The sequence below is a fragment of the Arachis ipaensis genome, chromosome B9 (genome assembly GCF_059453495.1).
Source record: "Arachis ipaensis isolate K30076 ecotype BB chromosome B9, ASM5945349v1, whole genome shotgun sequence".
Taxonomy (NCBI): Eukaryota; Viridiplantae; Streptophyta; class Magnoliopsida; order Fabales; family Fabaceae; genus Arachis; species Arachis ipaensis.
The window spans coordinates 5981628-5998167 of record NC_142444.1 but is presented as its reverse complement, the minus strand read 5'-3'; the positions used below and the strand labels follow the sequence as shown (position 1 = coordinate 5998167).

The 16540-nt window shown below is 31.3% G+C and overlaps 3 protein-coding genes across 3 annotated transcripts; 2 read left to right on the top strand and 1 right to left on the bottom strand.

Annotated features, from left to right (window-relative positions):
• The first annotated feature begins 922 nt into the window (after positions 1 to 922).
• LOC107618138 (vacuolar protein sorting-associated protein 26A) lies at positions 923 to 6125 on the top strand. The gene is made up of 12 exons (XM_016320093.3): positions 923 to 1220; positions 1478 to 1516; positions 1669 to 1743; positions 2003 to 2077; positions 2219 to 2291; positions 2522 to 2566; positions 2690 to 2801; positions 2934 to 3000; positions 3343 to 3387; positions 3673 to 3728; positions 4137 to 4312; positions 5363 to 6125. Exons 2-12 carry the CDS (start codon positions 1514 to 1516, stop codon positions 5539 to 5541), a joined length of 906 nt encoding a protein of 301 aa, XP_016175579.1. The 5' UTR covers positions 923 to 1220; positions 1478 to 1513; the 3' UTR covers positions 5542 to 6125.
• A 609-nt stretch (positions 6126 to 6734) lies between these two features.
• LOC107614762 (LRR receptor-like serine/threonine-protein kinase IOS1) lies at positions 6735 to 11619 on the bottom strand. The gene is made up of 13 exons (XM_021112387.2): positions 11532 to 11619; positions 10514 to 11054; positions 9579 to 10057; positions 9180 to 9318; positions 9001 to 9072; positions 8815 to 8886; positions 8648 to 8728; positions 8293 to 8489; positions 7923 to 8152; positions 7707 to 7833; positions 7530 to 7598; positions 7259 to 7448; positions 6735 to 7164 (listed from the first exon to the last, which is right to left on the bottom strand). The coding sequence occupies exons 1-13, from the start codon at positions 11617 to 11619 to the stop codon at positions 6735 to 6737; spliced, it is 2715 nt and encodes a 904-aa protein (XP_020968046.1).
• Positions 11620 to 14286: 2667 nt separating this feature from the next.
• Positions 14287 to 16406, top strand: LOC107619560 (Cox19 family protein (CHCH motif)). Its single transcript, XM_016321850.3, has 3 exons — positions 14287 to 14477; positions 15098 to 15174; positions 16162 to 16406. The coding sequence occupies exons 1-3, from the start codon at positions 14381 to 14383 to the stop codon at positions 16207 to 16209; spliced, it is 222 nt and encodes a 73-aa protein (XP_016177336.1). The 5' UTR covers positions 14287 to 14380; the 3' UTR covers positions 16210 to 16406.
• Positions 16407 to 16540: the final 134 nt, after the last annotated feature.

Sequence of the window (16540 nt, the reverse complement as noted above, 5' to 3'; positions counted from 1 at the left end):
GTATTTCTTAAATTCTTTGGGTGTAGTTTTTGTAATCCTTTGGGTCTATTTCTGTAATCCTTTAGGTGTATTTTTATAATCGTTTGGGTGAATTTCTGTAACCGTTTGGGTGTATTTCTGTAATCCTTTGGGTGTATTTCTGAAATTCCATTATCTTCAAATTTGGCAAGAAACTCGTTTTCATGGAGGAAGAAGAAGAAGAGTTGTTTATAATGCATGTTGAGTAGCGCGCTTTGAAAACAGGAAGTGGTTGAATAACGTGCGTTTATTTACTCTTGAATGTAGGAGTATAATGCATATTTTTTGTTAAATTTGTGCCAACTTATAAGACTTGTAAACCAAAAAGACTTGTATGTGTAGTAAGGCCTCTAATTCTTAAGCTGCCCAGTTGAGCCGTCAGTAACAAAAAAATAAAAAACCTTGTTGAACCAAAAAATAAGATAAGTGCTAGGTGCTAACTGCTAAGAGCTAAACCTTCCTCTACAAAACCCTAACCTTCATCATTATCAATTTTGTTAAAATAAAATAATCAAAATGTTTTAACAGTTAGCAATATGTTTAAAATGAAGCAAAAAGGTTAGCAATATGTTTAAAAAAGGTTAGCAATATCTTTTATCATATTATTATTGACATTTAATTATTATTGATACAGATTTTGTACTCAAGTTTAAAATTTGACAAACAGAAGTATTATATTTTTAATTTTTACCTATAACTATGTGAAATTAGTGCAAACAAGGTTTATAATTTATAGTAGATAAAGATTAAACCCTTAAATTGAGCATTTAAGGAAAAAAATTACTCCTATTTTTTCATGAAATTGGGTGGATAATTTCATATTGGTTCTTTTTACTAGTTAGAAGAGCATGAAACTAAGGGTTAAAAAAAAAAAAAGAGAGTTAAATTAAATACTTAAATAAATGAACCAAAAGAGTAAAACGACGATGCGTTTAAACCTTGGAAACACAGTACAGAAGAAAACGCAAACGCAAGTGTGACTTCTTCTTCCTGCATCGTGTTAGGGCTCACTGCGTTGCAGATTCTTTTTCAAATTCTTCCTTCTCACCAATTAATCATCATCGCTCAATGCCTATCACCACCTTCGAATAATGCTATTTTCTTCGATCGCTTTTTCATTGCATCGAACACTTCAGATCTCTCCATCATTTCCGATCCTTAACCCGCCAAATCGAAACTCATAGACGTGATCTCGATATACGGTACGGTGTTTTCATTGATCCCTTCCATTATCACTCGAATTTTGATTGGATTTAGGTTTTAGGGTTGATAACATGAGATATGGTTGTATAGAAATTTTGGATTTTTGAGCATGATTTGGGATACAGACTTGGTCATTGAGTGATTTTAATTTGTCATGTTGAGGTGAAAAATTTGATTAGGAAAATTTCTTGTTTGTGTCTGCGTGCCATTGATCTTGTAATGGTGAAAATTTCTAATGCAAGATTGTGTTCCACAGGTGCTGAGGTAGTGAAAAGATTGAACTGTGAACAGAATGGTGAGTATTATTTACTTTGTTACTGTTCATATTTTGGTTGAATGATTGTGTCTCTTTTGTTATTCATTCTATTTTAACCTTGATTCGTTTAATTGTGGTGTTTGTTGTGGCCTCTCTCATTGATTACCATTTTGGGGAATTAAAACAAACAGAATTACCTTCTTGGAGCTTTCAAGCCAGCTTGTAATGTTTTGATCACATTTAACGATGGGAAAAACCGGAAGCAGGTGAGCCACTTTCTTAACTAATATGATATGAAGCATAGTAGTGATTTACATCAAATTAATTGATATCTGTAATGTCGTTACAAAAGGGCTGAGCTTGATGCCTAGTATAAGTTCAGGGAGTGCAATTGTAATTTGGTTTGAAGCTATGCTGCAGTGCTTCACAAATACTTCACTATTAATGTTTAATGACCTTTCAATAAAGCGGCTTTCAGAGGCTCATATTAGTGACTTTTTATGTGTTTATAATTGTGGCTTTTAGGTTCCATTTAAAAAAGAGAATGGACAAACAGTTACAGTCCCACTTTTCCAAAGTCAAGAAAACATTGTTGGGAAGGTATTATATTTGTTAATATCTGTAATATTATATAATGTTGAGTTTATGTTAATCCCATGATGTTATTGTTGAATATTTGTTGATATCTTGTCCTGTTAACCCTGCAGTATGGACTGTTTAACTATTTGTTGCCATGTTTAGGTTACAATAGAACCAATGCAAGGGAAGAAGATTGATCACAATGGTGTAAAAGTTGAACTCCTTGGACAAATAGGTTCATACTTGACTAATTATTATAATTGTTTGATGTGTCATTCTGAGTGTGTAAAGTCTAAATGGTGGATCCTTTGAAAATCTTTTGTTTTTGTCTAATATCACTATTTAATGTCATACTTCATATAATATTGCTGCAATTACTTAGAATGATTTACCTTGTCAATCCTTCAAAGGAATGTGACTTTATTACTAATTCAAAGTTCCTTTTCTTTTTGTTTCACTATGTAGAGATGTATTTCGACAGAGGAAACTTTTATGACTTTACTTCCCTTGGTAATTGATTATCTGTCTCTTTCATTCTATAATGACATATTCTAAATCATTGTTTTAATGCTCAAGTTAATTACTTTTGTACTGTTGATAAATGATAGCTTTTCATGTTGTTATCCTTTGCAGTAAGAGAACTGGATGTTCCTGGAGAAATATATGAAAGGAAAACATATCCTTTTGAGTTTTCTACTGTTGAAATGCCATATGAAACATACAATGGAGTCAATGTGAGGCTTAGGTATGATTTTTCTAAGTTATATGCATTTGGTTTTTGTTGCTCATCGATCAGGAATACTTGCTCTGCAAATAATAGGTTGTAGGATCTTGAATATGATATTATGTAATGTTTTAATGCATTTTTAATTTCCAGGTATGTCTTGAAAGTGACCGTTAATCGTGGTTATGCAGGAAGCATAATAGAGTACCAGGATTTTGTGGTATGTTCTCTATTAGTAAAATAGATTTGATTTGTTTACTGATATATTGACATCAATGTTATTTTGTCGTATCGTTCTATGTGTTGGATGTAGATGTAAAGTATACTTCTACATATGCTTAAACAGTCCCCACATATGTTTAAAAAAAAAAGTGTGTATATATGATCATATCACAACTATAGTATTTTCCGGCTGATATTTTGATATGCCTATACTTATATATGAATACACTTGCTCCACACCCAAAAGAGTGTGTTGTCTGTATATGTTGAATAAGTCAATGTATTTTTTTACCATCCTATTCCAACAATTTTTGTACTTATTTTTACTTTCATTGTTCAGGTTCGCAACTACAGTCCGCCTCCAACAATTAATAATAGCATCAAGGTGAGTTCAATAACACAACAATTGAATTTCAATGGTTACTAGCACGAAGTTTGGCATCATGTAATTGTGATAGTGGGTCATGCTCTTTTTGACCATCAATTAAAACTATAATGAACCCGTACGATAGTAAAATGCAGTTGTGTTGTAAACCATTTCCTTTCATTTACTCATTGATATAGTCCCTATAGGCCTATAGGCACATGCATCTATTGCCTTATGATTATCTAACATCTTCCTTATCGGACATTAATTCGTTATATTAGCATAATGTTATGGCTCATACAGATGGAAGTTGGAATTGAAGATTGTCTACACATTGAATTCGAATACAACAAGAGCAAGTAAGTTGAACACGTTGATAGACCATATGACTGGAGTTGCATATATTTTCTCTTTTATATATCATGTTATTTCCTTTAATTATGTACCAAGTCAACTCCCATTAAGTTTCTGTGTGCAGCTTGGAATATGAAATTTATTTATTGTTATACCTTGTTAGCTGTAACAACTTATATGTTTCCTGTTAATTATGACAAATGATCCGAAATGATTTTTAATACCTTTATTTATTAAATGTGTGTAATAATAATTGGTCAAGATGGAAAAAATACTTTACACTTAAGTGTTTCAAGTGTTAGAAATATATATATATATATATAAGAATGATTTTCTCTCATCTACCAAATTTTTAGTTGACAGTTGAAAGAGTAGAAAAATAGCAGAGGCTAATTGAAATTTCAACTTTTCAGGTATCATCTAAAAGATGTCATTATTGGTAAGATTTACTTTCTACTTGTCAGAATCAAGATAAAAAACATGGATCTTGAGATTAGGCGTAGAGAATCAACAGGATCTGGAACCAATACCCATGTTGAGACAGAAACATTGGCTAAATTTGAGTTGATGGATGGTGCGCCTGTCAGAGGTAGGTTCTTCATTTTGGAGAAAAACCCCTTTTCCCCATATTTCCAAAATAATATTTTATTTGAGTAAAGTATTGGTTTTGTCCTTAACGTTTGGGGTAAGTTCTAAAGTTGTCCATAACATTTAAATCGTCATATTTAAGTCTTTAACGTTTTAAAATCGTCTCAATGTTGTCCTGTCGTTAGTGATCTGTTAACAGAGTTGACAGTAAGATAACATTGAGATGATTTTGAAACGTTAGGACTTAAATAGGACGAAAACGTTGGGGATAAAATCGATACATCACTCTTAATTAGAAGTATTACTGAATCAAGTAAAATGAAAGTGAATTTTAACGGAATGAATTACATTACGAATTCAAGACTTTTACTCATCATGGAATAATGCTTGTAGAATAAGTTAGCAACATCACATGTTGCAATAAAATCTTGATAAGTTAGCAAATAAAAAGGAATAAGTTAGCAACATCTCATGTTACACATTCCTTTGCAATTTGCCCGCCGTGCAAATTCAACTACATAAAACAAGCGCATGTTTATAGAGCTAACATAAATATTACAAGAAGGATAATTGTTTAGGCCTTGGTAGCCAACTAAGACTTTTAAAAATCTATTATGACATGGGACAATAATTATTGTTAGGCCAGAAAATATTGTGTTCTTAATGGTTTCATACTTTGATGTCCAGCAAAAGTTGAAGAGTACATTGAATTAGATATAAGAAAACAACCAAGATTATATAATGTTTACTGCTCAAATCTCAAGCAATTAGCAAAACCAATTTCTGAAGTAAAAAATGTTTATTCAAATAGCTGATTTCATCTTCATAGAATACATTTCACCTCTTGGTATAATTAATTAGTTGTTCTCACAATAGCATATGCACATTACATCTATTGTTCAAGGATAATTCATGCATCAATCTGAATATAAATTACAATTTCACAATGAAAACTACTGAAGAGTAACACTAAAGTTATAATGGACATCTCAGCGGAAGCTACTTCATATATGCCGTAAATGCGTTGATTGATGTGTGGTTAATTTCACAGGTGAATCCATCCCAATCAGATTGTTCCTCAGTCCTTATGAGCTCACACCAACACATAGGAACATCAATAACAAATTCAGTGTCAAGTACTTCTTAAATCTTGTGTTGGTTGATGAAGAGGATAGACGATACTTTAAGCAGCAGGAAATCACCATGTATAGGCTGCAAGAATCTTCATAATCAATTATCAATACAGGGAATGAGGATTAGGTCTGTATTAGGAATAAACAAGCTTGCGGTGAACATTGACGAAACTTGGAAATATGGGAATCAGTCATGTGAATCATTTATCTTTCTAGGGTGTAAAATGTGGATTGGGATTCTAGCAAAAAGGATCAATGCTTGAAAATTCAAAGCTTGCAATTGTGTACATTGGCTGATCTCTCTTTCTTGTCTTACACAGTTTTTAGATATTTTAGACATACCCTTTGAAGGAAGCATCTGTTCTCTGTTGTGGGATTGGTGATATCTATGGAGAGTGTGGTGACTGAAGTTATTATTACTGAATATTTAGTGTGGTATCTTTGGTTTTTCTGTTATAGGATTGCTCTATTGGCTGAACATAGGCACGTCTTACCCTTCTTCCATTGTCATTTTTAAAAATTAATTTGGGGTGATAAATGATTATTCGGAATATGATGTGGATTCTGTTGAGTTATGCATTGACATCTTCGTTTCTATGATGTTGGACATGATGTATCTGTAAGTAACACTGCATTTGATACACCATTTTGGTTATTGGCTATTGAATCAGTATTTCATTTATTTATTTGTTTTTCAAGTTTGAACTCTATTTACCAAGAACGGTTTAGAAAAAAAAAAAAAAAAAAATACAATTCTCTATTACTGTACTCTGCCTTTATTGTTCACTTCTAAAATTTCTCTTCAATTAAGAATATTAAAATTGTTGAGTTATAAAAATTAAAAAGTTAGTTACAATATTATTTTTTAGTTTATTCTCATTCATTGATTAATTTAGAGGTATAACTAAAACCGAATAATAATGTTACATTGATTTGTTAAAGTGGATAGTTATTTATGGTAAAATAAACTTTTAAGAACGCCGTTTATTTAAGAATGAGAGAGTAATTTCTATACATTATACAAAGACATGTTTTGTGGTTCTGGTTCCGTTCAATAAGACCTTTTATAAGAACAATCTGAATTGAAGTTAACCCTCCTTTATTTATTTTCTTATACTTTAGAATTGTACAAAAGCAAATGTCAAATACATGGGGAAAAAATTGCATCAAAGCATATAATAATCAAATTCACAGTTGCTTATCCCATAGCCTTAAAAAAAGAAGAAGAAAAAAGCAAGATTGAAATGAAAACAGAAATGGGAACACCCCATTGATGGCATCTTGAAGGAACTACCTAGCTATGGGTTCAAATTCAGTTGTAGTGACACTTATGGAAGCCAAGTCACTCTCAAGTGAATCACTTTGTTCAGTGGCATGATCAGTTCTTTTGCGTGCTAATTCTGCAGCCAAACACTCCTTTAGCTCAGTCACAACATCACTCATGTGAGGCCTCTTGTTAGAACTAGATGCCACACAAGCCATTGCTGTTTCAACAGCTTTCCACACAGAGCCACTGTCAAAATCTTCTTGTAACTTTGAGTCAACAATGCTCTTTATGTCTCCATTGGAAAGCATGGAACTAACCCAATAACTTATGTGAGGCTTGTTGTCGTCGTCCTGCATTTTCACATAGGCTGCTTGACCTGTGATCATCTTCAAAAGAACTACTCCAAAGCTGTAAACATCACTCTTCTCTGCCAACTTGTTTGAATCGCGATACCTACAAGGCAGATCACATGGTTTTAGTAAGTAGAGTTTTTAGTTTTTTTTCAATAAAGTCTTCCAATGATTCTTAATTTCATACAATCACTTACTCAGGATCTAAGTAACCAGGAGTTCCAGCAACAACAGTTGAAATGTGTGTGCCTTCTTCAGTGGGAAAAGGTTTGGATAGTCCAAAATCAGCCAATTTTGCACCAAAGTTTTCATTTAATAAAATGTTTGCACATTTCACATCTCTATGGATTATAGGTGGCTTGCAACCGCTATGCAGATATTCCAATCCTGATATTATAACATTTCATCAAAGATAAATAAATATGAAGACTCATAAAAACTTTACAAGGTTGGTTCTCATTGCTTTACCTTGTGCTGCATCCACTGATATTCGGAGTCTATCTTCCCATGTCAACAACTTTGCATTGTTCTTTTTTCCTGTGTAATCATATTATTTTAGTAGGCGATTGAGAGTTGGCACACGTGGTAAAGACTTGGAATGGAATGAATCTTAGAACAAAGCAATTTCGATCTTCCTGAACATACCTGAAAGATGTTCTTCTAAGTTTCCATTCGCCATGTATTCATAGATGAGTCCTATATTGCTTTCATCATTGCAATAACCAATAAGAGAAGTGAGATTTCTATGGTGTACTACCATCAGAAGTTTAACCTGCAATATAAAAGGCACTTATATGTCATGATATATAGCTAAATATTTGGTTTGATCAGAATCATTTTTTTCAGGTTTTGGCCACTAACTTCTGCTAGAAATTGTTCATATCCTCGCACTGCCGATGGTGAAAGCATCTTGACAGCTACTTGAGTATCACCAATTAGTCCATGGTAAACTGTACCAAATCCACCTCTACCAAGAATTCTATTGAAGTTGTTGGTGATCTTAACAATTTCATTGAATGTATATTGTCTTTGGTTGGGTCCAAATTGTGAAAAATTTGGAGCATTGTGTTCTTCATCAATGTTCACAGCTGCTAGTTTCATGCAAAATGTTTCAGTTATTTACAAATTCAAATAGAATCACAAATAATATGTTTCAATTGTCAAATTCAAAATGTTGATAAAAAGGCACAACAATAAAAAAGGCTATGTGTAGTTAGTTGAAATTGTTTACCTTTTGGCTTTCTCTTTTTAAGTCCACAGATAACAGCTGTTGCTACAATTGCTAGAAGCACCAAAACCCCAGCAATTGATGCTGCAATGGGAATAACTATGTGATTGTTGTTATTCTTCTTCTTCTTGTTGCTTATTGCACCACCTGTTTGTTGGTTGCATGAAGTTGATGCACATAGATTTGGATTGTGTTCCACACTATCATTTTATTAAGAACAAGAATGAGGCCAGATCAAGAATTAAAACATCACCACTCAGAGAATCTAATGTTATAATCAAGATAAGATTATCAAGTTTGAAAGTTCATAAGAATTTATTGGTTTCTAATAAGTAGGAAGCATATGCAATATGCATACCTCAATGATAGTGAACCTTTCTTTGATTTATCAAGGAGTCCATTGGGAACTAAGCCTGTGAGATTGTTGTTTCCCAAGTTTCTGATAAAACAGAACTAATAATAATACCTTTTCTCTTTTGTAACCAATAAAATTACACTGATGCACTGATAAAAGAACTAACTTACAATACTTTCAATGACTGAAGTTGTGTTAGGAAATCAGGTACTGATCCACTTAAGTTATTGTTTGATAAATCCCTGAAAAGGTGCAATTCAAATGCATTATTATTGGTATTAAAATATTAAATCCTCAAGTGGAGAAAAATGCAAGTTGAATGGATTTGGTTCATTTCCACCATTTAAGGCACTCACAAGTATTGTAACATAGTGAGCTTGGAGATGTAAGATGATATCTGTCCTTTCAATCCACTGGAAGACAAGTCCCTGGTTGCATTTCCAAACATATCACCAAACTTGATGGTTTGAGTTCATGAAAATATATAATAAATTTTGTTGCTGTAAACTTCATGATTTTGGTACAATCAACTTACAAGGATGTGATTCTTGGGGGATCATTGCCATCATAACTACAATTTAGACCTTGCCAAATGTATTTTGTGGGGCCACATGGATCAGCTTCCCAATTTCTGGCCACTCCATAAGCTTTCTTGATGTTTGTGATAGCATCAACTAGAAGAGTTCAAAAGAATAATCTCAAACCAATTTCCATAACAAGTCAAAGTCACAAACATGACACTAAGAAAATAAAACTCATGTTTAGATAACACTATAGATGACTCACGTGCAGTTGTCTTCATGTGAAATTAATAGTTGAGAATCATTAAATGATTTGACATGTTTGACTAAATGGTCATCTAATTAGTCTTAATTATCAATTTCGCACGAAGATAACTGCACGGGAATTTTCACCAACAGTAAGGCATAAATACCATCATCTTGTGAAGTTTCTGGTCTTGAGAAATCTTTAACTGTATAAATCTCAATGGCATTGATGATTGGAGGAAGCGCCGAATCCTCTGTCCGGAGAAGCGAAAACAGGTACCTAGACTCTCCTGCCAAAGCTGAAGGACTAAAAATGGTGGATGTTGATTGGTATGTAGGTACAAGAGGTCCACCCCAATACTTTCCATTAAGTGTTACATTGAATGATCTTGTTTCATTTGGTGCTAGCTTCTTAACTTCATTAAAATGCATGAACACATAGTATTGCTCATCCACATTATCAGGATCCCAGTAGAAATCGAAAGAAGCGCTAGCGTTTACCGGCGTGGCGGCTGTGCTCATTACAATTGTTGGTGGTTGGTAATGATTCTGAGTTAGTTCATCATTGGTGAGTTTGCTGCTTATTTGTGTCCATAGATCAAAGCCTAGTGGTGCCCAAATTCTGTCATAAACATCATCCTTGTACCTGCATACAACCATTCTTTTCAGTTTTTCAGGCTGTGTTTTGCTTCTCATGATAGGAATATTGGCCATGTTTGGCCATGTTTGTTTACTATGTCTCACAACAATGAATACAGACACAAAAATAGAGATACTAAGACAAAGACAAAATAGAAATTGAATACAAAAAATTGGACAATTTAGTCTTAGAATATACACAGTATCTATCTTCTGTAAACAAATTCTTGTCATTGTATTTGATAAGTGTCTTAAAAAAGAAAACAAGACAAAATTTGTTTTAGAATAGAAACATTTTATCTGTTTCTATACATGTAATACTCTTCTCCAAACAAAAATTTTATATTCCTGTTTTTTGTATTTTTTTCTCCTAATATAATTATCAAACAACACCTGGTATCTTGACAATTAACAAATGTACCTTGTAACACAAGTAATTGTGCTAATAATCGTACGGACTGACCTGTATTGTAAGTTGGTGGTGGAACCTAAGTCGAATCGCCGGAGGCGCGCCAACGATTCCCATGATTGAGTCACATAAGTATCATTCTTCAAAGTCCTCAATTCTATAGCAGAAATGAATGGTGTGCCTGTGCCTGTGTTAACTAGACAAAGATGAATATAGTCCAATAATGGAGTGTAAATGATCTCACTGAATGTGGTAACTGATGCATTGGTGAATTTCACTGTGTCCATGAAATTAGCACCAAGATGAAGATCAAATTTTGGTGCCACATTTGTCCCATCATAGTTTCCATAATAGAAACTAGCTCTGATTAAGTATTTTGTAGCACTTGTCACATTTATTCTGTAACAGTTTCTTATTCCACTTGGAAAGCTTCTCAAATTGCTTAGTTGTTGTTGAAGATTGATCTTGAATTCAGGTGATACACTCTTGCTTACACCAGTGTCAATGAATCCAGAATCAGAAATGTAGAATATGCTTGTGTGCTTCTCAGTGTAGCTGGAATTTTGAGGTAGACCACAATCTATGCTAATGAATCCTGAGATGTTGAGAAAAACAAAGAATTAAGAACTTCGAACTCTAGAACTTTTAGACATAAAATTCCGATATCATGCCATGAAACCACTCATTCTAAAAGCTTAAGGAAGAAACAACACGAATTGTTATATCTCTAATATGTTCATTCCTTTTAAAAAGAGTCTGACTAGAGAATCATTTTTTTCGACCCATATTAGCTAACTCTTTTTAATTCTAAATTTTAGACTAAAATTTTAAATTCTCCAAAAATAGAAGTTAAAAAAAATTTACAATAAAGAGAAAAAATTAGCTAATGTTAATTACTTATTGAAAGCTGATGTGCTATATTTTTTTTTCGTTTCGAAATATCTGTCACTTAAAAAATTTGGTACATCGACAAAAAATTCAATGATGTACTGAATTATCGAAGTGACGGATATTTTAAAATGAAGATTAATTTTAACTTTTGTTTGCAGTTTTTGGTAAGTGATAACCAAACCTGATTGATCTTGAGCTTGAACTAGAGCCACAATAATAAGAAGAAGAAGCAATACAATATGTGAACGTGGTGAAATTCTCCTCACCATTATTGTTTGATGTGTATCCTACTTTGCTTAGGGTGACCAATATATTAGTTTCATGCAATGATTTATACTGCTAAAGTCGCATTCATTGTTTTAATTAATTAGGCAAATTAGTCAAATATACATGCTAGGTTTTAGAGAAATTATTGTTTTATTAAGAGACATTCTTTTGTGGAGCTGGCAGAGCATGAACATACAATTTTTTTTTTCTTTCAAAATAAAATTTGAAGTGTTATGGGAAGGTGCTAAGTGGTGATGGTTTATTTACACTTGAGTCAAAGTCAACGGGGTTGACAAAATGAGCATGCATACTCTCTTAGAAAAGCAACAAGTATGGGAGCATATTTTTTCTTTGTATTTTACTTATGTATTGAAAATAATACTCTTTGATATTGGAAAATGTTGAAAAAGAAAAAAAATGTTTGGTTAACAAGTGCAAAGGAATGTCGATATAGTAATATAGTATATTGATGACAAAAGTTCATAAATTAATTAGCAACTTGTTTTTCTAATAGTATTATATTTGGTTGATTTTAAAAGATTTAAGAGATATGTATGTTTCTATGTTCATAAATTAATTAAACCTACTATGTAATATGTATCATCACACAAAATTTGAACACATGTATATATTAGTTCTCGACCACCACATCTAACTCAAAACCTTAAGTTAACGAGTCTTTCATCTTATAAACTCTTCGAACTACTTTTATTGGGAAGACTTTCGATACTTCATCTTGAATAGTACTCTTTAAACCAGACCGACTAATTTGTTGAGTCATGATGAGGAACTCTCGACTATAAAATAGTAAATTAACGAATCGTTTATCTTATAAATTTTTCACTATTCTTATTTTCTCTAATGTGAGACTAATTTTACACATTACTCTTCACACTTACAACATTAATATTATGTTAAAGATGCTTCATTTTCAATTAAAATCGAGGCCGTCGTTGAGGGAATTTTTTTCTTTTTTCAATGACGATTTGGGAATTTCCAGCTATTTTCTGACATAAGAAGGCCAAAATAAAGTCATAGTCATAGATTCTTGAATACAAATAACAGATTTTTTTTATGATTAATAATTCTACAAATAAAAGAATTCTTTCCGCGTTAATCTTATACTAGTTTTCATATTTCATATATCATATTTCATACCGAGACCAATTCAAAGTACAAGCATGCTTCTATATATTTATTAAGATTATTGTTGCTTGTAGGTTAACATTATTTACAAATTACAATATTGTTAGTGAACAACAATTTCTTCCTTATGATCCAGGATTTCAACAACATATACCAATTTATCTGTCACTTTTTAATATAATCATTAAATCATACTCTTGCATTTAGATGATTTTTTAAATAATAAATTTAAAAATAAGTTGTTTTTTTTTTTTTTTTATATAATGTTATACTATTTATTATTTGACTTTTATTCGGACCACATTATGGCAAATTTAAATCAATAAATAGTAATAATTAAAAGATAAAATAAAATTTGATCACAATATTTAATTGTGGTGAATAAATTGAATAACTAGAAAATCTTAATAATTCAAATAGTAATCCATATTGTGTAATCGATTAAAAAAAGGAATATTAAGTTCGATTCAAATAATAATATACTTTATGATTTTCTAATTTAACCTACTTAAAATATTTAATTTCAACTAACTTAAAATGTCTTGCATAACAATTCATATTTCTAAAATTACATAAATTAAAAAAACTAATATACACATATAAAATTATCCTAACAAATAGATATTATGCTACTTCAAACAATTATAATTGAAAATAAAATAATGCATAAAGGGATAACTAATCAGAATATGGTTGAAAAGAGTTGAGAGAAAAAGTGAATTTTGAAGAGAAAAAAAACAAGTGTGATAGAATGAAGGGATCGGAGGAGAGTTAAAGTGTATTTATGAATTTTTTATTTTTTAAAAATCAGAAATTCAAAATAAAATTTGTATACTCAAAAATTCTCATAGTAAAATCTGATCCTTACATTTCTTAATCTCTACCTTAAAAAAAACACAATTTATTTATATCATTAGATAATTCATCATGTTTATCCATTTAAAAAAAAAATTAGCCTCTATTTGAGTGTATGATAATTGTTTTAATATTTTTTGAAATTAGAAATTAAATTATTTTTCCGTTTGTATATTTATAAGTATTTAATTTTAATATATGTATATTATAAATTATTTTATATTATCATTCAATTATATTCTTCTCATATGATCATTTACGAATTAATTGTTAAAAATAATTATTTTTACTGATATGGTAATACATAATTGAATATATGTATAAATTTTTTTAACATTATCAATACATTAAAATTAAATTTTATTTATAACACAACTAATTATAGATTTAATTACTTCAATATATTGTTAAAGTTTGGTTGAAAATAAATTTTTAAAACATATATTAAATATATTCTAGGACTTTATAAATATTTTTCAAAATTTATAGTATCATGAGAATAAAAATAATACTATAATTAATTTTTAGAATTTAATTTAAATATAATATTTTATATTCAACAAAAAAATATAAAAAATCACATATATTAAATACGTATACAGTTAAATTCTTAAATTTTATTGTACAATAGGAGATAAAAAAGAATAATTTTTCTAATTTCCGAAAAATATCGCGTAGATTTGTAGCAGCAGCAAGGTTCTCCTGCCGTGTCAGCAACCACGAAACGACGACGCATCAGTCTCTCACTCTTTTCCTTCGGCGATGGCTTCGAATTCGAAAGGTTCAACTCCTCCGTATGCAAGTGCTGCAAGAATCTCTGATTCTCCATGTTTTCCTCAATATACTGCTTCTCTCAAATGTAACTACTCGCATACCTCCTTTTTTTTTTTTCCTTAATTTATTGAATTAATTTTCTCTGCCCTCATTTTTTTCATCGAATTTGAGTATACTATACCCTATAATAATAAGCCTTTAAATTTTAAATCCAAGTTTCTCTTTTTTAGTATATGATTTGAAATGAAGATTGAAGAACACTATGAACCCTAACTTTCTAGTTTCAGGAATTAATAACCGTGAGAAAGATAGTGAGCTAAATCTGTTTTCATGAAAAATTTGAGTTCCTTCTCACACAGTAGATGGAATTGTTCTTCAATGCTGACCTAGATAAGAATGAAGATCACTTAGAAGAAATATCAGATAGGGAGTAGAGAAAATAAAGTGACTTCATTTGGGAGATTAGGTTAGGTTAAGAAGAAACTGAAGAAAAGAAAAATGGACAAATAGGGTCAAAAGTGGAAGGAAGGAAAACAAGATTCTGGGTATGAACATTTGGTTAGTTTGCATTAGCAATGAAGAATAAAACAAAGAAAAATAATGTGAAAAAACGATTTAACTGCACCTCATGTTTTATTGAGCTTTAGTTATATTGTGATCCTTAAACTGAGAGTTGTTTGATGCTGTTGTACTCTTGTTCATCAGGTCTAGAAGAGTTTAGTTCTAATAAGAGTAAATGTCAAGAACATTTTGATGTTTACAAGGAGTGCAAGAAAAAGGAGGTACATTAATTTTCAGTACTGTGTATTGCTTTTCATTCTTTTACATTTCACATTTCACATTTAGCATTTAACATTATTGTTTTACATTTTCACATTTCACATTTAACATTTTGATGAGTCATTATTTTTATACTACCACTTTTACATGCGATTATTTTAATTAGGTACATCATGTAAGAGTACAAGTTAGGGTTTGTTTGTTATGATTAAGTGGTGGTAGTAATTGATTGTGATAGTGTTTCAAACATGCTCCCGTGGTTAATTGTGCTATTCAACCAGTGCTTACGTCTTTATGCATAGTGCTAGTAATTTCTAAAAGGCATTGATTTAGATCACAAGGAGCAGAAATTTTTTTCTTAAGTATTGTTAGGGTTCGGACGGTGTATCATGATGTTCTGATTGCATCCATTTTAAAGTCCACTTAGTGTCTTTTTAGTGCTTGCAATGATATATCTTATCCAATTTCACCGTCATCTCGCTCCATTTCTCTCCAAAGCATGTCATTGAGATCAATGACTTTCACTCAATTGATCATCAATGTCATCTTGTCAGAACTCAGAAACATTCCAGCTGGTATAACTTTGTTGTTGTGATTGTTTGATTAAGCTCCACAACGAACAGCCATTTGAGAGTAACTGTTTCATCACATGTTCATCACTTCTTTGGTAAAGTTGTGGTCAGTTTGATTAAAACCCTTGAGCGGTGCACAGGAGGGAGGGGTTTCGCCAACTTGATCAGTCAATCTTCTTCTTTGAGTAAACATGACTTGAACCTCCCCATAGGCCATAACTATAACAAAATAAGGTTTTCTGTGAGTAGTATTATCACTTAACCAAGGGAGGTTAATATGATTTACTTGTAAATATATTTCTTATTTTGATACCATTGCTTTGTTTTGCTTTATAAAATGTTTTGATTGTTAAATATGGTTTGGGTGCATCCTGTTGCTACTAAGGCTGGTGGTTAATTCCTTCTTAATTTTAACAGAGGGAAGCTCGATTGGAACGTAACAAAAACCGATCCTTCTTCTCGTGAAGTTTTCTCCTGGACTTTTTTTTTTGTATCATAGGAAATGAAGTAAAGAGTTACTAGATTGCTGGTTCATCTCTTATGAAGCTATGACAAGAAAGCTGTTTCAATAAATTTGTATATTGGTATTTCCGGCACATTTTTAGGTTTAAATAAATTTCTTATTTAGTTAATCTGAGACCATTTATTATATATTCCTTTATGTTTCTGGTTGTTGTTATTCTCCCCCATGTTAATGTGACTTTTCTTTTATTATTATTTTGTACTAGTTATATTGCAGTTTTTATGCCTTAAGTTTTTAAGACAGCTATAAATTGATTGACCAAAATAAAATGAA